We start from the raw sequence: 26,160 nt of genomic DNA, 5'->3' as shown, positions 1-26,160 counted from the left end.
TGTTTATTTACAAAATCTAAGTCTTATATGATAAAAATATTCTTATTAATTTGTTTTTGGATAACAAAGGGCATGTTTTAGTTTTTCTTATTTAAACATTCTCCTGTTGGAAACTCAAATATTATAGCCAATACAGGAGAACCGCAAGAGTAATTGACCACTCTCATTTCATTATCCAAGCTGAGTGAAATGCAAAACCTAAAGGATTATTAAAGCTGATGGGATTTTAAATACCTATTTTTAGTATAGGATTTTTTATCCTCACAGTGTCCTTTAAACTACAACCACCTGTCCAATATCAGACTGTATTTATAATCAAAGCAATTAATGTAAAGCAAATGTCATTGGAAACCCCGAGGTACACGTAGGTGTACAGGGTTGGATGCATTTTATCATTATAATACTCATACTACTAGCCAAAAAGACACAAAGGCCAAATTTTCAGCCAGCTGCTGTAAATGTGACCATGAACTTAATGGATACATATTTCTGCATATGTGAACCATACTTTTGTGTATACGGATGGGGTAAGTGCTTTCTAAATGGTGATTTGAAGGCACAATTATCTAATGTGAATGCACCTATGTTTTGTATATGTGCATGCAAAGTTATATGCTGGGGTAGATCTACTTTTGAAGCCTGGTTGAAAATTTGGCCCTGAATGGAAAATTGAACATTTTAATTCAGTAATTTGCATATAAATCCAATCATACTGAATCATAAAGGGATACTACTAGTTATTATTTATGGATTTATTTTTACAGCACCCCAAGGTGTGCTAGGGGCTTTACAAAACAAATAGAAAGTCATCGTCCCTGCCCTATAGATCTTACAGTATAATTAGGGCCCTACCAAATTCATGGCCCATTTTGGTCAATTTCACAGTCATAGGATTTTAAAAATCATAAAATTCATGATTTCAGCTATTTAAATCTGAAATTTCACAGTGTTGTAATTGTAGGGGTCCTGACCCAAAAAGGAGCTGTGGGGGCGTTGCAAGGTTATTGTAGGGGGAAAAGGGGTTGCAGTACTGCTACCCTTACTTCTGCACTGCTGCTGGCAGCAGCGCTGCCTTCAGAGCAGTGCAGGCTGCTGGAGAGTGGCGGCGGCTGCTGGCCGGAAGCCCAGCTCTGAAGGCAGAGCCATCGCCAGCAGCAGCACAGAAGTAAGGATGACATGGTATGGTATTGCCACCCTTACATCTGCACTGCTGCCTGCAGAACTGTGCCCTCAGTCAGCAGCCGCCACTCTCCGGCCGCTCAGGTCTGAAGGCAGCAGCACAGAAGTAAAGGGTGGCATGGTATGGTATTGCCACCCTTACTTCTGTGCTGCTGCTGGCAGGGCGCTGCCTTCAGAGCTGGGTGCCTGGCGAACAGCTGCCACTGTCCGGCCGTGCAGCTCTGAAGGCAGTATAAAAGTAAGGGTGGCAATATTGAAACCCCCCTAAAATAACCTTGTGACCCCCCTGCAATTCCCTTTTGGGTCAGGACTCCCAATTTGAGAAACGCTGGTCTCCCCTGTGAAATCTGTATAGTATAGGGTAAAAGCACACAACAGACCAGATTTCACGGTCCGTGACACGCTTTTCATGGCTGTGAATTTAATAGGCCCCTAAGTATAATTATGGATGGGATGCAATGAGGGAGGTTACAAAGAGTAGGGAGGGGGTGGATGAGGAAGAACAAGGGTTAAAACAATAAGATCACTTGGTTACTCAGTTTAGGAATGTTTCCATCCTCATGGCTCAGTGAAGAGGTTTTAATTAATAATTATTGACACACTTCTTGTCCTGGCAGAGAGTTGAGATTTACAGCATTTTATCCAGTGCTTCCCACTTCCTGATCTATGTCAGATGCTGTGGAGCCTCTCTAGTAGCCCCACCTGTCCTTTGAACAGTGCCAAAAGGAGTAGCTAGCAGGTCACTTCCCTTTCCAAGGAAATCTTCTGCAGTTCTTCTCCTTCAACAATTGTCTCCACAATTATTTCTCATTATTTATTATCTGAATTGCAGTAGTATTTAGGTGCCCCAGTCATGGACCAGGACCCCACTGTTCTGGGCTCTATACAGATACAGAACAAAGACGAGCACTGCCCCAGTGAGCCCACCATTAGAGCATATGTGCCCTGGGTGCCATTGGAACCACCTCCAAAGCAAAGACAGTTCTGGCAGCGCACCCTCTCAGGGCTTGTCTTCACTACCCGCCTGGATCGGCGGGTAGAAATCGATCTCTCGGGGATCGAATTATCGCGTCTCGTCGGGACGCGACAATCGATCCCTGAATCGACGCGCGTACTCCACCAGCGCAGGTATGAGTAAGCGCCGTCGACGGGGGAGCCGCGGCGGTCGATTTGCCGCCGTCCTCACAGCGGGGTAAGTCGGCTCGGATACGTCGAATTCAGCTATGCTATTCGCGTAGCTGAATTTGCGTATCTTAAATCGATCCCCCCCCCAGTGTAGACCTAGCCTCCGGTGCAGAAGTGTGGCCTCATAGTGCTTCTCTAAATGGGCTTTTATGCCTTTCTCTACATTGTTTCTCTGTTTTTCAGATGGAATAATAAGTCTAGGGTCTCTTGTGAGCATTTTGATGCAGCACAGTAATGCTGTGTTTGCACTTGAAAAGTCCGTATAAATACCCTGCTGTGATATACAATGTAAGGCCCCGATCCTGCAAATGCTTAATGCACATGATTAACTTTACTACCGTAAGTTGATTGATTCCATCCCCTCCCTACTGTTTCAAGGGAACTATGCATGGTAGTAAAGTTAAGCATGTGCATACGTGTTTGCAGGATCCAGGCCCTAAGGATAGGAAATACAGCAGTATGTTAAATAATCACTTTTTAACCACTGTACACTGCTTTAAACTGTAGTTCTAATTGTAACAATGCGAATTATGTATAGCATTATATCATTAAGAGAGCATGATATTGAAGTGTATAGCATGTAAGGAAAATATCACCAGAAATGTCTGCTCTCTACTGTGAAACGAATTATTTTCACTATATTCACTGTTGTCTTTGGCCCATGAAATATTTATCCAGCAAAATAACCTAAAGCTGAGGTACTGGGAAGGGAGAATGATTTTTCTGAAGTATAAGAGCTTGGTGGGGGTCCAAAATCTGCTGTTGGATAGAGGAAAAGATCAAGAAGTATCTATGTACACCAGTGGTTCTGTACAGATAATACAATAGTGCATCCAGCATTAATGTAATATTAAGGTTGGGAAATTGAACCGCAAATTTAGGAAAATCCAGAATCTCAACTTTCTCCCACAATGTTAATAATATTATTATTTATTTATTGTAATTCAGTAGCATCTAGATGCCCGACTCATGTGCTAGGCACAATACAAACACATAAGTAAAAGATGGTAACTGCCCCATCCTATGTATTTCCTATAAGTATTATCAACAAACAGTAATATATTAAGGTTTAAATTGAACAAGAGAAAGCGATAAAGAAAATTCTACATATGCAACATAATCAACTTCTGGGAATAACTTTAATTTATAGGACTGCTGTCCTTTTGAGTGCTTGATTTTTCCATCTTAACATAGTATTAGCACTATTTTTTCGTTTTAATTTAGAAAAATGAAGAAATAATAAAATAACTAGATCTGGAGTTCTTTGACTTAGGAAACTGTAAATGTGTGTCAGTTTCTAGAACCCTGCATAAGAATGCAGTGTTCCTTTGCTGAGTCACCCTAACCTCAGGTGTTAATACCTTGAATAAAGGAACAGAGTAATTACTTCTGATTCATGCTTGTTAGCTCTAAATGGGATACAAGAGTGATTGGAGTGTCTTTCTGAGGGAAAAAGGCAGAGGACCAGGACAGAGGAAGTCCTGCAAGGAAACCCTAGGGACAGTGAAGTTTGGGGAGAAAGTTTAGGCTCAAGTTTGTGTTTTGGTGAGTAACCCTCAGGAACTTTGTTGAGGAACCCGGCAGGAACTTCACCCATTTATTATTTGTTCATGATAGAGTCTACTGTGTGCTAGGCATTTTCTAGACATTTAGAAAGTGATGTCACTGCCCCCAAAGAACTCACAATTTAAGGACAGATAGCCAAGTAGACAGAGGTTACAGGAAGGGGGACAAAAAACAGGGATTTTCTAGAGTGGGGATTATAAATTGCTTAAACTAGGGCTGCTTATGCTACAGAGCTTTAGCACTGAACCTGTGCTGAAGCATTTTACCTAGACTGAGCTATCTAAAATGCTAGGCCCCTGCTGAAGGCTTCCCGGCCGTTTCTCTCATCATGACCTTTCACAAGCTGCCATTTCTAATAGTATCATTCTAACAGTGGCATTCTTGACAGTTTGCAATTTTCTTGAACTGGAGATACTTGATTTATGGAATTTACAGACTCAAGCAGCTTTAGGCGGACAGTCAGGTGTCCCTGCTAAACGTGCCCTTAAAACCACAAACAGAAAACATTCTAGGTCAGATACATGAAATTGCTGACTTTAAGCATTTATAACTTTGAAACCAAAGAACCAATTTTCCACTAATTTTTTCCAGGCTTGATTAAAACCTCTTCAGCAAGTTTGACTTTGCTAGCTATTTGTATTGAGGTGATCATGAACTGAAAGTTTGGGATTCGGCTTTTGAACACCTCAAAGTTCAAAAGTATTGGACTTGTGGCTTTATTCTCAGCTTATTATAAAAGTAGGGACCATTAACAAAAATCAAATCCACCTTTGGATTTAATACCCTACCTCCCCACATCCAAAAAAGCCCTTTTAAAAATACTAATAAAACTGAGCTTTTGGTTCAGGCCTATATCAGCTTTTAAAGTTAGCTGCAGATAAAAATGTGGCTCAACCTACATAGCTTAAATTTTCCAAAAAAATTCTCTTTGGCCTTCTCTGCTCTAGGAAGAGTATGACCCATAACTATCTGCCTATGCAGCTCCTCTGGTGATGGCAGTGGTGGCAGCTATAGATAGGGGTCAGGCTCTTTCTCTCTGTTATCTAAGCTTATTCTGAGTAGACTTAGATGAGAAGTCATAAAAACAGCTATCTACAGTCTCCCCCATTACTCCCAACAGGGTAGCTACATCAGTGGTGATTTATGAATCCTAGTGTAAGCTCAGCTATTTAGGCTAAGACCAAGATTGGAAAAACTCAGGCTAAAAGGAATTTGTATGAGCAATGGAAAAAGAGGGGTTAGACTGGAAATTAGAATGCAGCTATAACTGTAGGTAGGGTTGCCAACCCTCCAGGATTATCCTGGAGTTTCTGGGAATTAAAGATTATATCATGTGATGAAACCTCCAGGAATATGTCCAACCACAATTAGCAACCCTAATTGGAGCAGTATAATAACTACTGTGAAGACCATATAAATGACTAGATCTAATGCATTTGATCTCTCTGATTCAGGCATCATGTTTCGCAAAAAGAAGAAGAAACGACCTGAGATCTCTGCTCCGCAGAACTTCCAGCATCGGGTCCACACCTCGTTCGATCCAAAGGAGGGTAAATTCATTGGCCTGCCCCCTCAATGGCAGAATATTCTAGACACCCTAAAACGCCCAAAGCCAGTTGTAGACCCTTCAAGAATCACCAGGATGCAGCTTCAACCTATGAAGGTGAGAGAGGAAAGTTAATCCTTCCCATTCTGTCAAATGCAGTGCAACCCAAATGAAGCAACACCTCCTATGTTCTTCAGAATAAAAATGTCCTCTTAATGTTACAGGATGATCTGTAAGGAGTCCAGGGGGAGGTTAAGGTATAGGTTTTGACCAAGTTTTATCTTCAGTGAGGGCAGAGTAAAACCTCTCTGGCTCCAAAGGAAAGGTGACAAAATAGAAGTTCGCCCAGGTTGCCATTTTCTTTAAGGCCATTCCTGGGACTGAGACAACATCAGAGGGCTTGACTGTTCAGCAGCTGAAGAGCTACATTGAACTGCAGATCGATCAGAACACTGAGATTGGCAAAAAAACAACATAATTTATAATTTAACAGTCAGACTCACAGGCAGGGGTGGCGATGGGGGAGGCTTGTGGGGGCTATAGCCACCCCAAAATTTGCCTTAGCCCCCCCTCCCAGTACAAAGGGCAAACGTTACAGAGACGTAAGGGTGGCATGGTTTAGCATTGCCACCCTTACTTCTGCAGTTCTGCACTGCTGGTGGTGGTGGCGGCACTGCCTTCAGAACTGGGCGCCCAGCCAGCAGCCACAGCTCTCTGGCCACCCAGCTCTGAAAGCAGCACCTGCTGCCAGCAGCAATACGGAAGTAAGGGTGGCAATGGGGCGCTAAGTCTGCTGTGAACAGTGATATTGATAAAGTTTCTTCGCACCCTCTCCCAGTATTAATCAGTAACTATTTAAAAAATCTTTTCTGCTTATAACAATAATTTGATAAATGTATTTTAGTCTTAATTTAAAAGCGGTGAGAAAAAGTAAATTCATTTTAAACAATAGGGTTATAAATTTAGCATTTAAAGTAGTGTTAAATATAAAAAATGTGGTTTTTAATTTATAAGTGGGGTCACACTTAGGGGCTTGCTCTGTGAAAAGTCTCGCCAATACAAAAAGTTTGAGAACCACTGAACCAGTCATTCAACTACCCTTCAGTAAGAAATGGACCTTGGAGAGCTCCCAGCATATTCATAGGGAATATGATCCTAGGTTTGGCCTTACAAATTAGTGAACCACCTATGAATCTGAAAGGGATGAAGGAGCAAGCCCCATATCTTACTGCCCCATATCTTACTGCCCCATCTGCAAGCATGAGAGATGAGTTTGTACTGTCCTCCCTGTGCTTCAGTCAGGAGGAGGAGGTGAGGTTATATTGACCACAGCTTAAGCTAGTGGATCATTTAGAAACCATTACTATTATCCAAATTTGCATTGCTGAGGTAAACTATACAACACAGACTGCTGAGGTTTAGGAGTGAACTAGAATAGTAATTTAGGCTTACTCACCCTACTGAATAGGCTCGTGGGCTGGGTTTCTGACCTTTTTTTTTTTTGGCTTTTTCCTTTTCATCACTTTTGTGTAAAGGTGGTGGAACCAGTTTGCAGTCAATGTCCCAATCAAAGTGGTGATTGACAGAGCAGTTCAAACTGAAGGCAGAACAAGAGATGCATGTATACACATGAGAAGATGTATTACCACAGCAGGAGTACAGAGATGAATTTGCCCGTGTCTGAGATATTGGACACACAATTAAATGAGTTTGAGTGGCCTCAACTCACCTGTAGTTGATAGGATCTTTCTCCCCTGCATTTCCTTCCTTAACTCACAGTGAGCCTGATTCTCAGCTGGTGCAAGTCAGTGTTGCTCCACTGGAGCGGTGTCAGTTTACATCAGCTGAAAATCTGGCCCGGGGTAATTAATTCAGCATGGTTGGAAGAACCCCAGAGTTGAGATAGCAAACAGGAGATTACCTCTCCCTCCATAGGAAGATTTCCTCATACAGATTGAGATTCACACAAGGGGTAGGAGTGATATTATACTATGTCTTCTTTTGGAGAATAGATGGTTTGAGTTCCTAGCACGTAAGCTTTTCACTTCCAAAATAAACAAGATGGCTAGGCTGCTGTATAGCATATTGAGTGTATAGGGCGTGCCACTAATACAGTACTGGTGGTTGTTTGGATGGATGCCTTATCCTTCATCATTTGCCTACAAGGCAGTTATGAACTGCTGCAATCCTTTTGTTTCCAGTAGTGTGTTCACCATTTATAATTGCAGTGGCTTGGCAGAACAGAGGAGGGACCCAGAGATGGAACAGCATAGGTTTTATAGGCCAGGATTAAGAAGCATTAGGAAAAATTGTGAGGAACCAGAATTAGAAGCAGACTAAGAAAGGCAGGATTTGAATGTGCATTCACAGCCGCCAGCTTCCAATTTTTCCCGGGGGTGCTCAACCCCTGCTCAGCCCCAAACCCCCACTCCACCCCTTCCCGCCCCTGCTCCACCCCCAAGCCCAGCCCCCACTCCACTGCTTTCCCCAAAGCCCCAACCCTGCTCCGCCTCTTCCCTGCCCCCTCCCCTGAGTGCACGCCATCCCCACTCCTTCACATCCCTTCCAGTGCCTCCTGCACGCTGCAGAAAAGCTGTTCCTCAGTGGGCGGGAGGCGCTGGGAGGGAGGGGGAGGAATTAATTGGTGGGGCTGCCAGTGGGCAGGAGGCGCTGCCGGGGGGTGGGGGGGTAGCTTGGCTGCTGGTGGGTGCTAAGCTATGTATGCATTGACAGAGCTGTAGGAGAAGAGGAGGACCTTGTACTGGAACAGGAAAAAGATTTGTAGGTAGAGATTAAGATGCACTGAGATTTGTGGAGACTCCGTTTTGGAAGTAGTGCCCCAATAAATAAAGAGGAAACTTGTCCAGTGCACTCAAAATCAAAGTTCTTAACACCCAACTCTCAGGACTCATTGCTAGTTCAATGCAAAATTTTTCCAACAAGGATATCTTAAAAGTGCGTGTGTGTGTTCATAGCTTCTTTGGCTGATGGTCACAAGTGAGGTGTGGTTACAGAATGAAGTGGAACCCAGAATAGCAGCAGGAATAAAAAAGTCAGAACTGAAGTAGATGCCCACTCCTGGAACTAGTAGGAGTGTTGCAGGTCAGGATTGAGGTGCATTAGAAAAGCAATGTGAGGAATACAGTGCCTCCCTGCTCTGTACTTTAGCTAGTGCCACTCTTTATCACAGCAGTATATGGTTCATCAAACTTTAAGAAAGTAAAAACAATGGAGAAGCCAAACATTCCCCCCTACCCTGAACTTCAATGACTAGCCAGACACAAAGGCTCAACCCCTGACCTTGACATCCTGAGCCTCAGGGGTTAAAGCTCTAACTTTGCCTTTTGTTTCTGTGTGTTTGACAGACTGTAGTGAGGGGCAGCAGCATCGAACTGGAGGGATATATCTCTGGGATACTGAATGATATTCAGAAGCTTTCTGTCATCAGTTCCAACACTCTAAGGGGAAAGAGTCCGACCAGCAGGAGGAGAGCCCAGTCACTTGGACTTTTGGGAGAGGACAGGCTCCCAGACATGTATCTTCAGAGCCCTGAGGTCGACTGGGAAGACAAATATGGAAACTACCTCAACTGCAATGGTGGAAGCAAAGCAGCCCGAAGGCAGACGATGTGGCCAGATTATAAACCCAGGACGGGTGGGCAAGTTCATCCCAATGGTATGGTAATGAAAGCAAAGTCCCTTGGGCCTTCAGAGTTCCAAGGTGAGGATGGGCGCTGCATCCAGCTCACTTCAGTTTCGCAGCACCAACAGCACACCTGTGCTCTGGTTGGGAAGAGTGATAAGGCTGAAAGAAGAAGCTCAGAATGCTGGCCCCAGCCTTGCCTGGTGGCACAAGTGAATCCCAGGCCTTCTGGGGAGGGCAGCCCTTGTCCCAAATCGAGGGAAAACAGCTTGAAACGAAGGCTGTTACGAAGTGTGTTTCCCTCATCCAGTGACTCAAATAAGTCAGGCTCCGCCCTGCAGATTAAGGTACATTTATTTACTGCTTAAACCTAAATACACTGATGACTTTTTATAGTGCTGCAGTTTACTTTCACATTCAAACAACATACCTCCAGCTAGGTTAATGATAGAGTCAAAGAAGTGCTGGCCAAAAATACAGACCCAAAGTGGAAGGACAGTTTAGTCCATGCAAAGACAAATGATGTTCCTCAGAAAATAGGCTGCTGAGCATAGCTCAAAACTACAGCCAGGTATACCAAGTATAAAGTGCATTTGCCCGGTATAGCTTAGTTTGATGGGCCATAACTTATACCGGCAAAAGCACTCTTCTAGGAGCTATATCTACAAGGAGGACTTGCTGGGATAGCTATGTTGGTATATCTATACTGGCAAAACTTTTCGCAGGGCTTGTCTAATTGAACAGTTAGTGTGTGGGAAGCTGGGGTGTAAATCAACCTTGCACTAGTGTGCCCACCTCTGTCTGAGTGGACCCTGCTACCACACACTGGAAGTTCCCTAGTGTGCTTTAATTTACTCGGTTTTGAAATGGAATAGATCAAAGCACACTAGGGAACTTTTAGCGCATGGCAGTAGGGGCCACTTGGACACTTAGTGCACAGCAGACTAGTGCAAGGTAGATTTACACCCCAGCTCTCCACACACTGTTGATACAGACAAGCCCTAAACATAGACTAGGCCTACAGATGCAAACTGACCCTTTCCGGCAAGAGTATTGGGCAGGGCTCAATAGCCCTGGGGCTCACATCAGGTTTATATCTTATGTTCCTGAAGTTTGTGCTTCAAGGTGTCAGCCAGCCACCGCCAAGGGTCAGGAAGGGATTCCCCCCGCAGTGTATTCTGGGAGGGTTTTTTTATCTTCTTCCTCTGAAGAATCAGTGGTGGCCATGGTTGGAGATGGGACACTGGATGTGGTGGGCCAGGGTTCTGAGGTGGCACCAAACATTCTCTCTCTCTCAGGCGCTTGGCTGGCTGATGTCACTTGCTCAGAATCTAACTGATGGCTATATGTGGGGTCCGGAAGAAATTTTCCCCCATGTCAAATTGGCAGTGACCTTGGCGGTTTTTCACCTTCCTCTGGAGGGTGTGGGTCACTTACCAGGATTATATGGTATATGTCATTTAATCATCTCCCCGCCATTGCAGGGGCCTCAGGCACTGGTGCACCTTGGTCCCTCCAGTTCTCTGCCTGTGACACATAATAGTCTAGTCTCCTGTGGGTCTCACTTGCTTTGGTCTCATTTCCATTGCTGGGTTTAGTGTGTGGGTGCTGGATGGTGTTGGTGGCCTTTGATATACAGGAGGTCAGACTGGAAGATGTAGTGGTCTCTTCTGACTTTAAGCTCTGACTCTAATCTATTTAAGCACCACTGTTGATGGGGATGGGATGATTCACAACTACTCCATTCCCTGGAAGCCTCTTTGTTTTGAGAGTATGACTAGAATAAAAAGCAACTGGTGCAATGGCTCAAGGCACTGATAATGACTATAGAATAGAAAACCTCTAGATCACTGTTTTCAATTCAACTGAGGTCATTTCAAAAGTCATTACCATCTAATAACTGTTTGGTGCCTTCTGTAAGATGGGTTGGTTCCCTGCAGGTCAGTTCCTAGTTATTGCTATGTCCCTTTATTCTAAGGAAGGTGACAAAGGCAGGTGGGGACTGGAATCTCTGACCCAGCAGAACTGATTTGCTATAAGATGCTGGAGGGTGGTGCCCTTCAATCAAATGAGAATGATCACAGGAATGTTCTTCCATTTCCTTAAAGAATAGACACTTAATTTTCAAATACAGCTCTGTGTCTCTTGCTTTCTCTGTCCCTCACTCTGTTTCTTTACAGAACTCTCTCTCTCTCTCTGGGTCTGTTTCTTTCTCATTTTGTGCACAAGTCTCTCTGCCTGTCTGTGAGTGGCACTGAAAGAAAAACAGATCCTCATCTGGTGTAAGTCAAACTAGCGCCACTGAAGTAAATAGAGCTATGCTGATTTACATCAGCTGAAGATCTGGCCCTAAGCCTCTGTAAGGAATGACCATCTCTGCCCTCCCCTGTAGCAGGAAAAAGGACCTGAGATACCTTGCTCTATATTCTCACAGAAGTGTAAGTGTGTGTGGAAGTGGGGGAAAATAACATGTACACAGGGAAACGTGTAACCCTGGACAGATTGACATGGGAATACAGTTGGATAAAAATGGGAATAGGTATGCCTAGACAGGCAGACTGGGAACAATGTGTAAGGATGGAACAGTGTGCGCTTGTGATCCTCCAGATAGATGGACCAGGGAACACCCACAGTTACCAACCTAGGAATGTGTGTATACACAGGGTGATAGAGGGCTGGAGCAGGAAATGTATGTGTATGTGGTTAGACAGACATGTATGAGCCTGTGTGCATGTAAAGGCCTTTTGTGCGCTTTAGGTTATAAAAAAACCCACCCCTATTTTTGTGCAACAAAACAACAGTTCAGAAATAAATACCTTCCTGTCAGGAGCATGTCTGTGCTGGAATGCAGGGGTAGAGCTGCTATGGGAGCAGGAAGTCATTTCTAACAGGCAGTTACTTTTGTGTGTATTTGTGTTCTATGTGTGCCAGTGACTTCATAGCCATGTTTGCACACACGGGTGTCTGTATATGAGTGCCTGAAAATGAGTGAGTGTATGGAGATGTTACACGTCTATAGTTTTTATTGTCAACAGAAATCCTTAATAAAAATTCAGGCTTATATAGTTAAGGTCTAGTTTAGTCTCTCTCTGTGTCTTAAGAAGATTTCTGAAGTGAAGAATTCTCTCTATAGCGTAGCGGTAACTATTATCTGCCTTTCCCTCTATGCCTGCACCATCAGCTTCAACTCTCAATCTAAATAATGACAGATAAAGGTTTGTTGCCACTGAATATTTGTTTACCTATAAATTATAAATGATTGATTTGCTGCTGATTGGCAATGGAAAGTGTTTTGATTAAGCTCTTTCCGGTGAAGCTGATACTGTGGAGTGTAGCTGGAACAGGCTCTCTCATTTTGCAGCTGACCACACTTTATGTTGAATTTCAATTAGTCAACATCGCCTGGGTGAGCGCTGATGCTTAGACATCTTAAATCCTGTAGGATTTATCCTTTCTGGAGCTCTATCCATTTTATTAGTGTGAGTGAGAGTATGTGTATTCTGAAGCTCTATCACTGCAAGCTGTGATCTTATTAGCTCTCATACCCTAAATAGGGTTGTGCCTATTTAGTACTTGAGTGGGAGGTCTCCAGAGAGAGCCCTGAGTACTGCTGGGAAGAGTGTTGGTAATTCAGATTCCTTTTGAGTCAGACCTGAACCAGTGGCATAGTAAGGTGTCACATGGCTCTGTGCTGCTGAAGGTCTGACCTTTCCAATGAGACACTGCCCATTTACACTATTAAAAATCCCATGGCACTTTTCCCAAAACGAAGCATGTTAACTCTGTTGTCTTGGCCAAATTCCAATTTGGGGAATTACATTCTGCCTACTTAAATCACTCCCTGCACCCATAACTGAATACTTACATAGTGCTTTTCATCCAGCAACCTCAAGTGATTGACAAAGTATGTACGACTCATTATCCCCCATTTTTACAGATGAAAAAAATGAGGCCCAGAGCAAACCATATTTTTCAAAGGTGTCTAGTGATTTTGGGTGCCTCCATATTTGGGTGTCCAATTTAAGACACTTTCTAGGGGCCTGATTTTTTTTCAGAATGTGCTTATCTCCTACCCTCTTAAAGTCAGCCCCTTGAAGGTGTCTCAAGATGGACACCCAAATCCCTAGTTACTTTTGAAATTATCGGCCTGTGTGACTTGTCCCAAATCATCCTGTAGGTCAATGGCAGAACAGGGAATAGCACCCAGCTCTCCTGACTCCTAGTCTGGTGCACTATTCACTGGACCACACTGGCATAACATACTTCTGATCTCTGCAGCCTTCTGTTTCTTACTAATCTAATCAACACTTTTTTTTTTAATCCACTCTTCTCAGTCTAATGCTTTCTTCAGGCCCCAGCAGTGGGGTTCTCCACGCAGCCCTTCAACCAAAGCCCAGTCTCTTCCGCCTGATCAGCCAGCACCAGATTTAACCAGGATGATTTCAGAAGCTGGTACCCCCCAGAAGAGCCCAACAACTGAGAAGGCAACTACATTGCCACAGGGCAGGCCGTCACCAGCAGGATCCCCCCGAAACAGACACACTCAGACCAGTTCCAGCAACCTTCACCTGTCCCAAGACTCTTCTGCTAAAGGACAGTTGGCCAATGAAGACCCTGTGGTCGTGACTCATGAGCAGTTCAAGGCTGCACTCAGAATGGTGGTGGACCAGGGTGATCCCCGGACATTGCTGGAGAACTATGTGAAGATTGGTGAAGGATCTACAGGCATTGTCTGCATCGCTCGTGAGAAGCATTCAGGGCGACAGGTGGCAGTAAAGATGATGGACCTGAGAAAGCAGCAGCGACGGGAACTTCTTTTTAATGAGGTGAGGATGGTCACACGCGATCAGTGGACTGTGCTTTCTGTAATGAAGCAAGGACAGCGATAGGCTCATCTTTATTTTTCATGGAGGAAAGATGGTAAGGAGATGAGGATAGTAAAAGGAGGAAAGAGAAGGACCATCTTCCTTTTTAATTAAGTGAGTCTGATAATGAGAGGGGGCATGAGAGTGCTTCAGTGAGCCTACATCACGTGAGATAGAAAGACGAATGGAGCCCACCTAGATCTTTGGGGGAGGTTTTTGCTCTATGGTTATGGGTGATGATGTTGTGTGGTGAAACACATTTCCTACTTTCTCAGGTGGTTATAATGAGAGACTATCAGCACGTCAATGTGGTGGAGATGTATAAAAGCTACCTGGTGGGAGAGGAACTCTGGGTGCTCATGGAATTTTTGCAGGGAGGAGCCCTCACAGACATTGTGTCTCAAATCAGGTATGAAGTACAAAGAAAAGAATTATGCTGCCCGATGGGCAATAGCATGACTGTAAGACCTGCGTCATGAAATTCATTTGGAGAACTTTTTTTTGTTCTCCAAAGATTTTGTAATGATCATGATTGCAATGCCCTTTAATTATCAAATTTTATAACTGAAGCCACCAATTCCTTTGCAATAAGTGGTGGTTCCTCTGACCTAGGAAGTGGGAAGCACCTAGGTTCATAAGGCCCAAAGCTTTCTCTGCTGGTGACTCAGTATTTGAAATATTAGACATACAAAAACTCTGTGCTTTAACTAGATTTGAGTGTAATATAATAGAACCTCAGAGTTACAAACTGACCGGTCAACCACACACCTCATTTGAAACTGGAAGTAAGCAATCAGGCTGCAGAGACAAAAAAAACCTATGTTAAACATAAACAACTAAAAAATAAAGGAAAAGTTTAAAAAAAGATTTGACGAGGTAAGGAAACTTTCTGTGTGTGTGTGTGTGTGTGTGTGTGTGTGTGTATATATATATATATACACACACACATTAGGGTAACCAGACAGCAAGTGTGAAAAATCGGGACAGAGGGTGGGTGGTAATAGGAGCCTATATAAGAAAAAGCCCCAAATATCAGGACTGTCCCTATAAAATCAGGACATCTGGTCACCCTAATATACATACACTGAGGATGTTGCCTGGGCCACAGCTGTGTTCTGACTGGGCCACTGGTTGAGAACCACTGGCTTAGCGTACCAGCCTGGAATTTGAATTTGGGGACACGGCTCTTGTTTAAATCTAAAATCTGTTTTACAAACATGATTTGTCTGAATTTAATACTTGTGAAAGATTCTGAATTGCCAGCCCTTGAGACAAAAATCTACTTATCAATACAACAGGGCAGCGGCAGTACAAGCTTTCCCACATTGCTCTGCTTCAACCCTGAGCTGGAGGAACCACATAGGGGTGAAATTGTAAAGTAGTTGAGGCTCCAGGCTCATCTGCTTCTTGGCTTTTCTTGCAAAAATTACACACAATGGTACCACTCATTTCCGATTGTGCTCATGTTTTTTGTGATATGGACACTTGGTCATTGTGAACTAAAAGTAAACATCTTGAAAAATTACTGATAACAGAAAGGGAAGTTGATTGAAGGGTCACACTGCACTTTTAGGAGATTGTCATTCATTTAACCTGTACAGTCAAATGTGAGGCAGCTTTACAATTCTGGGTTTTATTACAGGCTAAACGAGGAACAAATTGCGACAGTGTGTGAGTCAGTGCTGCAAGCCCTTGCATACTTGCATTCCCAGGGTGTGATTCACAGAGACATTAAGAGCGACTCCATTCTCCTGACCCTTGATGGAAGGGTAGGCTTCCTCTGTTTAACTTCCTCAGTGTCCAACTCACCCAGGTTCTTTCCTTTGACCTTTCCCATCAGCCTCTCCTTCCCTTTCTCATCTTTCCTAGTCTCGCCTTCTCTTTTATCTTCTGCTGCTGTAACCTTATTTAGTCTCCTACCCTTCTTACTGTTTTTCTCTTCTTTTGCTTTTCTCTCTTTGTCTTATCCAGTCATCTTGCCTCTGTCCACTTGGTCTTTATCTTTGTCCCTTTGTCAACTCCCTCCTTTGTTTAAAGATTCCAGTGATCTTCCTTCTTCCCCTTCTCACACAGGTGAAACTCTCAGATTTTGGCTTCTGTGCTCAGATCAGTAAAGATGTACCAAAAAGGAAGTCCCTGGTGGGAACTCCATACTGGATGGCTCCGGAGGTTATTTCAAGGGCCCCATACACTACTGAGGTAATCTACTGCTTTCCTAATGCAAGAGCTAGCAGATAACAGTCTGAGATATTACAGGGACTCACTGAGATAACAATTTGTTCCTCTTCTGAGGAGACAGTTAGGGCCCATACCAACATAAATACAACTATGACAGAAAACTTGGTTACAACATAGTTATTCCCTGACATGGTTAAAACATGGTTCAGTCTGGTAATGTAAATAGAGTGTAACTAAATTTAAACTGTTACTGAATCTTGCTACAACCCTGCATGTGTGGACAGACTCTAGCAAGCAGAAGCTTGGGACATGAATTGGAATAACTGAATTAATTTATCCTATTTTCCAGGAGAGATGAGGGAAAGGGAACATCAACAAACATGCACACACATTTTTTATGAAACAGCAGTACAAGTGACAGATACCAGATTGATAAGCCTTTATTTATCCACAGAACAGATCGTCTGAGCAATGACTATGCAGTTATCTCCAAACATCATCATCACTGTGGCTGAGTCCCAGCCCGGGAGGAGCAGCCTCTTGGGGAGGCTAGTCTCTATAGTCCATTCAGTCTTCACAATCTATGCTAAGACAGCATGCCAGGGGTCCAGTTAGTGCTAATCTGGGTTAATATTTCACTTTTTCAATAAGATCAGAGAGCTGTCTGAGATGTTATAGCACTTGTTTTAGACATACAACCTTTTCTTCACCTCCAAAGAGACCATGAATAGAGAGCAGTCGGCTATTGCTATTGACTGTGTTCACAGATGTAATACTCTGCTGCTGCAGGTGGATATCTGGTCTCTAGGGATCATGGTGATAGAGATGGTGGATGGAGAACCCCCCTATTTCAGTGACTCACCAGTCCAAGCAATGAAGAGACTCCGTGACAATTCTCCTCCCAAACTGAAAAATTCTCACAAGGTCAGTATGTCTGCAGGCACTTTGGCATCTGATGAATCACTGATTGCCACGTGGGGACTGAGTAGCTGAGGCCCGGATAGACTGTTTATTAATATATCACATCTGGCTATGGAATCCCAATCACACCAGCACATTATTTCTTGGGAGGCACTTTCATTCCTGTTCTATGGAGGCCACAGGTTGGTGGATTTATCTCAGAGCTTCCGCTCAGCTCAGCAGACACTACTCAAGGGTCTCTTTCAGCTCTCAATGCCATGGCAAGGTACTGACACCTAGTGGCTAGTGTGTGAACTATCCCTAGTAAAATGTTTGGTTATTGTAGCACTGCTTGCCTTATATGATTAGATCAAATCCTGGCCCTAGCAAAGTCAAGAGCAAAAATCTTGCTGAATTCAACAAGGCCAAGTCATCACAGTAGCAAATGTGAGGGTCCTTGCACCTGGTGTTTTGAAATCTTCCATTTTAATGGCGCTCTCTCAGCTGCAAAGCCACGTTTAAAAGAAAGGAATGGTTCTAGGTAGATGATGGCTCATGCAATGAACAGCAGCCACTCTGATAATTAACCTAACTTGATTATTACTTATAGAAAATTAGCACTAATGTTCAGAAATAGTGATTTCCTCTTCAGTCACGAGTTACAACATTTTTCTTTTTATTTCACTCCAGATGTTGAAAACCAAATCATTTTTATAGCTTTGTGAATTATCATGTTCTTCACTACTAAAACTGAATTATTCCACTAAGAGTGTAATGTTAATTTAACAGGATAAAATTAGTAGAAATTGCTGTGTTAGTTTTTTGCCTTTGCAACACTAATATTAAAATCTCAGGACCAGATTTTGGCCCCAGAGAATCCTTAGGTGACATAGAGCCAGTTCTGCCCTCCTCCCTCTGTGTATGCACTCCTCCCTCAGAGTGACCCATGGCTGATGAGGTGACCCCTTGGGGGCAATTACCAACCAGCACAATTTATAGCCTTTGAGTTCTCTAAATTGTCTTGGGATGGGGGAGTGAATTGATTTACAGCAGACCTTGGGACCAGAATGCGGACCACAAAAGTACCTATGATCAGCACTCCCTCCAGCCATGTGAGTGCAGCTCAGTTGCAACTGAGGATTCAGTGCTCCATTACTACAATTAACTGTTACTATGATCAACTAGTGCAGTACTGAGTTGACCAGATTAAGCAGAATTCACCACTTCTTTCAAAATATAGACAGCTTTATAGACTAAATACTAAGGGCCAGATTCTGCCACCTGTATTTAGTTAAGTAACGCCTCGCCCCTCAAGTAGCCCCAATTAAGTCAGTGAAATTACTCATGCAGTAAAGTACTACTTAATGCAAACAGGGTTGGCAGAATCTGGCTGTAAGTGAACTCAAACTGTGAAAATTATCCCTATACGAAAACAAATTTAATTAGTGACATTAAAATAGATGTGTAAGTTGTGATTACTTGTTACCTACTTTTGATGTTGATATAGAGAAATAAATGTCCAGCATGTGACATTAGACATCCAGATCCTGTTGTTAATGGGAGTTGTACATATCAACATGTCCCCCTATTAAAAATGATTAAAACATTGCAATGGTGTTCAGATCTAATGTTTTTAAGTGTGTGCAGATTTATTCATCTTCAAATACCAGCTGTATCAGATTTCCACTCCAGACATTGGAGATTCACTCTGAATTGTTTTCAAATTTGCTACCTTGTGCCATTTTCCCCAGTCCCTCTCTGTGACCAGTAGGAACAAGGATTAATTTACTAAAATCCTAATTTCTGAAGGGACATATATTGTCACTTCAGAAAACAAGAGATCTAATGAGTTTTTCCTTGCAAACCACACACCAGAGCAAAGAACAGAAAGAGAGGCAAAAACTAACAAATCTGGGGACAAGGAGAGACAATCCCATACTCCCCATTTGCCAACTCCAATAAAAATCATGACCTACACGAATGTGCAAATATAGCACCTAGTGTTAACATGAAGTACTACAGAATATCCATAAGGGAGTCCTTCCCCCTTTAAATTTTTGTTTGGGAACACCTGATTTTTCACCTAGAGTTAATCAAGCGCAGGAATCTTCTTTTTTTAAACCTACTATTGTGTAAACTTTGACCTGACTCCATAAGTCGCTTGACCTGATTGGTTCTTTTTCCACAGACTTCTCCAGTTCTGAGAGACTTCTTGGAACGGATGTTGACACGAGATCCTCTAGAAAGAGCAACAGCACAAGAGCTTCTGGATCACCCCTTCTTGCTCCAGACTGGACTTCCAGAGTGCCTAGTTCCCCTTATTCAGCAGTACAGGAAGCGCACCTCCACCTGCTGACTCTGCGCATGGGGAAAAGCCAGTATCCCAGCACTGGAAAGGCAATTTCTCTGCTGGAAATACTTGTACTTGACCAAGACTCAAGCAGTGTCACTCTGCTAACAGTGCTTAGAACTTGTCAGTATTTTTTTTTTTGGAAGGATGAATGTGAAAATTCCCTCCAGCCTTTAGCTGCTTCCCTTTTGCTGAAGACAATCAAGTCAGACCCAATATCTCTCAAGAACAAAACAGAGGCATTACATGGCTTCTGGAATCTCATATTTCTCTTACAAGAATGGCATTTTTAAGATGTTTGAATTTGTATATTGAAGGGTCTGCAAACTCTGGAAAATTTTAACTACTGGCTATCAAATTGGAACTATATTCCCCAAACAGAAATGTGATCTTTGTTTTTTAATGTTAGTTGTACACTGGAGTCCTGAGCTGACCCAAAAGAGATGCATTTTGGGACACCAACCTTCTAAAAAATTCTATCTTAAACAATGCACAAGGATTTCAACACTTTTTTGAGACTCTCTCTTATTATTTTATTTCATTCCACGTGTGAACATCACTGGGCCTGAAAAAGCTACCTGGAGGGCAGATGTAATATATGTTTGGTTGGTTTCCAACTTCCTCCTTTGCATCAAACTGCTTCATTTCTATGGAGAATATATGTGGTTTAACAGGACAAAAAGATGGTCTGTCTTGAGTCGACTGCATGATCTTAGATGTGTTGAGGGATGACGCTCCTTGGCACAGGCCTTCTCTAAGTGTCTCTCTCTCTTCTCTATAGAGAATGTACTGCCTGCCACCAGAATCCTATGGCTGAAGCTTCATAACATGTAACACCACTGTCTTCTCCAACACTGAATCGAATGGGAGGCAAAATGGTGTTCTCAGCAGGAAGGGTTTAAGAAAGCTTGTCCCAGGGTCTAGGTCCCCCTGGGTACATTGGATTCATATCAAGAAATGCTGCCTTGAAACAGCTTTTAGGTAGCACTTTGTACCATTGTGAATCCTGTAACAGGCTCAATAAAAAATTGAAGATGTTTGTTTTCTTGGTGAGACTGTTTGGCTTCCACCTCCCATGTTTTGTTACAGTGAAGGGTGAGGAGGGGAGGGAGTGGTTATGTGTGGTTTGTTATTGGCATGTCCTTGCTGATATGTCTGAAGGTTTCTGTTTGTCTAAGGAGCCCCTTCAATCCTTTTTAAAGTAAATTTAGAATTTTTGTATAAGCTCACTGATCAGTGAGATAGTCACGGTTATTTTGACTCCTAGGTCAGGTTTTAACATGTACAGTAATGTGTTTAAAGTCATGCAGATATCTGGAACTTAGTCTTATCTGTGAAACTGGGATCCCACTTTGCAGCCAAATTATAAAGATCATAGAAATTTGGATTCTTTTAGGGCACCCCAACTGCCTAAAAAATTAATCTCATTATTGAATTATCTTTAGGAGGTTTTTATCCTCCTCTTTCCCTCTACCACCTTCCCTGTTACAGATCTTGCTATAGACTTTTAGCTGTAATAAATAACTTGAAATCATCTAGCCACCTGGATGAAACTTTGATGCAAAAAATTTCTGCAAAAAATTTTGTGATTTCCAGGTATCCTGTCTTTTTATGCAAAAGAGCAGAGCCTTTTTAAACAGGCTTATAATTTGAAACACTGTCTATATTTGTGAATTGTTTGCACTTGTGTTTTAAAATAAAGTAGATCTTGAGCTATTCATTAAGCAGTTGCACTTCTGAGATCTTTTAAAATGTGCTTACAGTTTTGAGATGGAAGGAAGCAGGTAAGTGTGTGAACCACAAGTCTGTTCTAATACACTCACCTACTTTAGAGGGGATGATTTCATAACTAAGGGGGACCACAGCAAAAAAGCTGGATCTTGAAAGGAGGGCTTGATGGGACACAGGTTGGAGAGTTCAAATTCCACAGTAGGATTTGAGCTGCAGCCCAGTGCTGTCTAAAAAAGGTAGAGGGGAAGGGAGGCTGAACTCTTAGTAGGGCCACACTTTGATGGGACATGAAATCAAAGCACTCATTGCACTATTTGAAAAGACGAATTCCAGTTTCCTCCCTAAAACAAAACAACAAACAAAAGTTCTAATACTCAAGGCACTGTGAGCATCTGATTCTTGTTTATGTACACAGTTCTTGCATATATGCATCCCATTCATTGCTTTGTAAAGTAGGTGAGATACTATGAATATGAGAAGCACAATACACTATCAAAATTCTATTCCAGTTTGTAAAAACTTAAAATCATAGTCTCTGGGTGTAATACCAACTTTCCCAGGAATAAGGCATCAAGCCAGAAGGGCCAAGCACCCCCCATGATAAGCAGATTTATTAAATTTGTACTGCAGAACCATCTACATGCTCTAGCTTCATTGTGGGCTAGGTGATGTACAAACATAACATATAGTCCCTACCCTGAACAACTTACAGTCTAAGCACTGGGTAACACTTAGCCAGAAGAAACACAATTTTGTAGCTTATACAATATGTGTATCTTAGCAGGTATTCACTTGCAAACATACAACGTTGATGCCACAGGAATGGACAGTCAACTTTCCACCTTACTAAGAATGCTTCCGGGTTACCCAGCCCTGCAACCCGTCGTGAACATTTCCCAGCCCAGCCACAAAACGTCCTTGCTGCTCCTTTACCCTGATGACTGATGAAATAACAGTGACATTTCACTTGCCCGTTTACACAACTACTCTCTCTGACCCGGCTCTGCCAAGGCGAGGTAACGCGCCGGGCTGGGGGGCAGCGGTCACCGCGGCGGAGGCCCGGCCTGAGGAGCGCTGCTGGTGGCTGCGGCCTTGCGACGCTGCCCAGGGAGGGCCCTGCCCCGCGCCACCGGCGGCCGCCAAGTCCGAGACCCTGGCCTGGGACTGGTCACTTCGCCCGGCGTAGCCCCACCTCAGCCCCCTCCCCGGGGACGAGCCGCCTCGCTGCGACTGGGGGCGGACATTTGCGCATGCGCGGTAACATCGGCGGCAACTACCTTCCCCGCCCGCTGCTGAACATGGGGAGGGGGAGGGGTAGCTTGGGGCCCGAGCCGCATAGGCGGGGGAGACGCGCTGCCGGGCCGGGCCGCCAGCTGGGAGTGGGGGTCGCCCTGGGCGGCGGTTGCCAGGGTGACCGCGCTGTTTGCGCATCCTCCCAAGCCCGTGCTGCTGCCCCCGTGACCTGTCCGGGGAGTGCTGGCTCGGCAGCCCCAGGGCTACCACAGCTCCCGGGTACCCGGCCCAGGCCCCTCTTGTTGGGCGGTCCGCTCTGCGCCCGGGGGATATGTGAAATGAGAGTCACAGTCCGGTAGTTGGTTCCCTTCTGAAAGCCGAGGGCATTTTATAGGTAGCTCAGTTGCAGAAGCAGACGCCGAGGCGGGGGGAAGCAGCGGGCTGGCGGGTTAGATTTCATAGAAGTCTATGTGTGCCCCCGAGGCGAACGTGTCCTGCAGCAGCAGAGTCACTAGCTTCTGGGCGGACACGCTGCAGTCCAGCAGCTGCCCGCTCTGCTTCATGCGGAGCAGCTGCTCGCGCACTTCCGGGTCTCCGGACTTTGTGCGGGCCAGCTGCTGCATTTCCGTGTCCAGAGGCCCTGGGGCATAGCTGAGCACTCTAACCTCCGGGTTCTCAAGTGCCAGCACCTGGAACATCATGTCCCGCGAGGCCTTCCCAGTGCAGTACAACGTCCAGGTCTTGAAGGGCTTCAGGGCACAGAGCGAAGAGATGTTCACAACAGTCTTGCACAAGCCAGGGTGCCCCGGGAAGGCCTTCAGGATGGAGGATGTGAGGCAGAGCGCCGAGGTGACATTGAAGGCAAAGTAGCTGTTGACTTCGGCTGGGCTGGTGAAATCCAGAAAGGATTTGGAAATGTCTCCAATTGATCCTGCGTTGTTGATGACGAGGAGTCGCTCCAGATCAGCCGCTCCCGACAGCTTGTCCTGGACTGCTCGGAGCACCAGCTGTAGCCCGTCCTCCGTGCTCAGATCAGCCTGCACGGAATGCACTTTCAAGCTGGGGAAACTGCACCGCAGCTCAGCCTCCAGCTCGGCCAAGCCCCCCTGGGATCGGGCCACCGGGATCAGGACGGAGCCAGTCTCCAGCCGCGGGGCCAGCAGCAGGGCCAGGCTCCGGCCGAAGCCCCGGGATGCCCCGGTGAGGATGCAGGCGGCCTTGCCCAAGGAGAGCTGCCTTTCCCCGGCTCTCTCTCCAGCTGCCATCTGCTCGCTCTGGTTGCCTGGCCTGCAGCTAGAGAGAGGGCGGGGCTGGATGAATAGGCCAATGGGCCGGTTTTAGGAAGCATGTGATTCCTCCTGCAGCCAGCTGCACAAAACACTTTAAAATTCAAATCCAGTCCTTTTTTGCAGCCGACAGTTGCCGCTCAGAAAGAGTCCGGATTGGTGCCTCCCCTGCAACTGCAGCAGCTGATTGGTCCATTCCCCTGCAACCCCGGTTCCAGCCCTGGAAAGGGGGTCCCGCAGGGAGTCACTGACTGACGGCTGGCACTGGGTCCTGGGCTTGCTCTTGCCACTGTGACAGGGAGTAACACTGCCCCTCGCCTCCAGTTAGGGTGACCAGATGTCCCGATTTTATAGGGACAGTCCCGATTTTGGGGTCTTTTTCTTATATTGGCTCCTTTTACCCCCCACCTTCATCCCGATTTTTCACACGTGCTGTCTGGTCACCCTACCTCCAGTGAGTATCCCGGCCACAGGTACCCCATCCAGCACCCCCCAGGTAACCCTCCCAGTACGGACACATCCCTCCAGCACCCCCAACTATACCCCCTCCAGCTCCCTCCTCCCCAGTGGCCTCTTTTGAGGAACCTGAAATATGGTTACCCTGTTCCCCGGCCAAGTGTGTGATTCCAGGCCAGAGTCCTACCATCCCCCTGGGAACTGACCCCTGACCTTGCCAGGAGTCCCCCCCGCCTCTCTTAGCTCGACTGGCCAGGAGTCCCTCTGACCAGTGCTGGTGCTAGCCCACTGTGGGCCCTAAAGAGGACTATTTTGCCTGTGCTACTAAGGGCTGGTCTACACTGGGGCGGGAGGGGTCGATGTAAGATACACAACTTCAGCTATGGGAATAGCGTAGCTGAAGTCGACGTATCTTATTTCGACTTACCTCACGGCGCGGGATCGACAGCCACGGCTCCCCCGTCGACTCTGCTACCGCTGCTCGCCCAGGTGGAGTTCCGGAATCGACGGGGAGCGCGTTCGGGGATCAATATATCGCATCTAGACGAGACGTGATATATCGATCCCCGATAGATCGATTACTACCCGCCGATTCGGCGGGTAGTCTGGATGTACCCTAAGATTTCCAACCCAATGATGCAGACTCAGGAGGTTCAGCTCTTGCTGGGAAAACCCCTTGAAATTTTGGCTTTCAATTGAACCTGGTTTGTAGCTTCTTCTAGAGCTGACTTCTGCCAATATGGGGATGGACATAGTCACTGAATCCTGAAGGCAACGTTTTGCATACAAATAATTGCACAAAAGGGTATAGAGAGCAGGAGTTCTCCGCCTAGTTATCCATGGGCAGTTTTCAATAAAAATGAAGTGGGCATTTTAGCTGTGCAAATTGGAGTGAAAGGACACGTCATTATCAATACTTATAAATGATGGCTGGAAAGCTAGCCCACTGGTGGCCCTAAAGAGGAATATTTTGCTCATTTTATATATATAGGGGGTTATATATAGTTGTACATTTTAAAACTGTGAAGATGCTTCTACGGAAGGCTTCTATGGAAGCCTTAAGTCACTGCCTGTCTAGAGAATGACAACAGAAATAAGGCTAAATCAGCAAATTACATGCATTTTCTTGGTATTTGCTTCTGAATGTTTGGTTGACTGCATATGCATAAGGAATTGTCAAAGTTAGACTCAGGACTCATAGTTTAGCTTTTGCGAACAGGGGCTGCTAACAGGGAGTTTCGCAAGGGAGTTTGGAAGGGGAGCAGGAAGGGAGCGCGGGTCCCTTGCCGGTTCTATCTTATACCCTTTATTCCCCTTAAAACCTATAGCCCAAACTACATTCAAAACTTCTTGCTTTAAACAACCCTTCATTAACTAGGAGACAATGCAGACAGAAGCCCAGCTGCAGAGTGGGGGCTATCCAGTTTATTGCACTGAGTGTAGCATGTATGATTACCTGCCCTGTGGGCGGGTGGCGTATGTGTGCATTCAGTGCAAGGAGCTCCTGGCCCTCAGAGACCACGTACGGACTCTGGAGGCAAGGGTGGGGGAACTGGAGGAGCTAAGGGAGGCAGAGAGGTATGTTGATGAGGCTTTCCGGGACACTGTAGAATTGTCCCCCCTCCGGTCAGACAGCCCCTGCGCTGTTGAGGAGGATGAAAGGCCCAGGGAAGCAGAGCAGTCAACGGGAGCAGAGGGAAACCTTCCCATAGTTGGGACCCTCCTTCCAGACGGTGCTGGGGTTGCCTCTCGCGCTGAGGTTACCTCTCCGGGGGAGGGAACTCCAGTTGCTAGGAAAAGGCAGGTATTAGTATTGGGAGATTCAATCATTAGAAAAGTAGATAGCTGGGTTTGTGATGACCGGGAGAACCGTATGGTGACTTGTCTGCCTGGTGCGAAGGTTGCGGATCTCTCGAGGCATCTAGACAGACTTATGTGTAGTGCTGGGGAGGAGCCGGTGGTCGTGGTACATGTAGGTACCAATGACGTAGGGAAGGGTAGGAGAGATGTCCCGGAGGCCAAATTTAGGCTGCTAGGGAAGAG

At 45.0% G+C, this 26,160-nt stretch overlaps 2 protein-coding genes across 2 annotated transcripts; one reads left to right on the top strand and one right to left on the bottom strand.

Moving 5' to 3' along the window:
- The first annotated feature begins 5,328 nt into the window (after window positions 1–5,328).
- On the top strand, window positions 5,329–19,434 carry LOC112103714 (serine/threonine-protein kinase PAK 6). The gene is made up of 8 exons (XM_026651408.1): window positions 5,329–5,593; window positions 8,842–9,465; window positions 13,453–13,944; window positions 14,259–14,392; window positions 15,626–15,752; window positions 16,057–16,182; window positions 16,951–17,085; window positions 19,250–19,434. Exons 1-8 carry the CDS (start codon window positions 5,348–5,350, stop codon window positions 19,415–19,417), a joined length of 2,052 nt encoding a protein of 683 aa, XP_026507193.1. The 5' UTR covers window positions 5,329–5,347; the 3' UTR covers window positions 19,418–19,434.
- Window positions 19,435–21,155: 1,721 nt separating this feature from the next.
- On the bottom strand, window positions 21,156–23,724 carry SPR (sepiapterin reductase). The gene has a single exon (XM_024195613.2). The coding sequence runs from the start codon at window positions 23,638–23,640 to the stop codon at window positions 22,825–22,827; it is 816 nt and encodes a 271-aa protein (XP_024051381.1). The 5' UTR covers window positions 23,641–23,724; the 3' UTR covers window positions 21,156–22,824.
- Between the last annotated feature and the right edge of the window lie 2,436 nt (window positions 23,725–26,160).

This window comes from Terrapene carolina, unplaced genomic scaffold (assembly GCF_002925995.2).
Source record: "Terrapene carolina triunguis isolate 2854851 unplaced genomic scaffold, T_m_triunguis-2.0 Scaffold96, whole genome shotgun sequence".
NCBI lineage: Eukaryota > Metazoa > Chordata > Testudines > Emydidae > Terrapene > Terrapene triunguis.
This window is presented reverse-complemented; position numbering and strand designations above follow the sequence as displayed.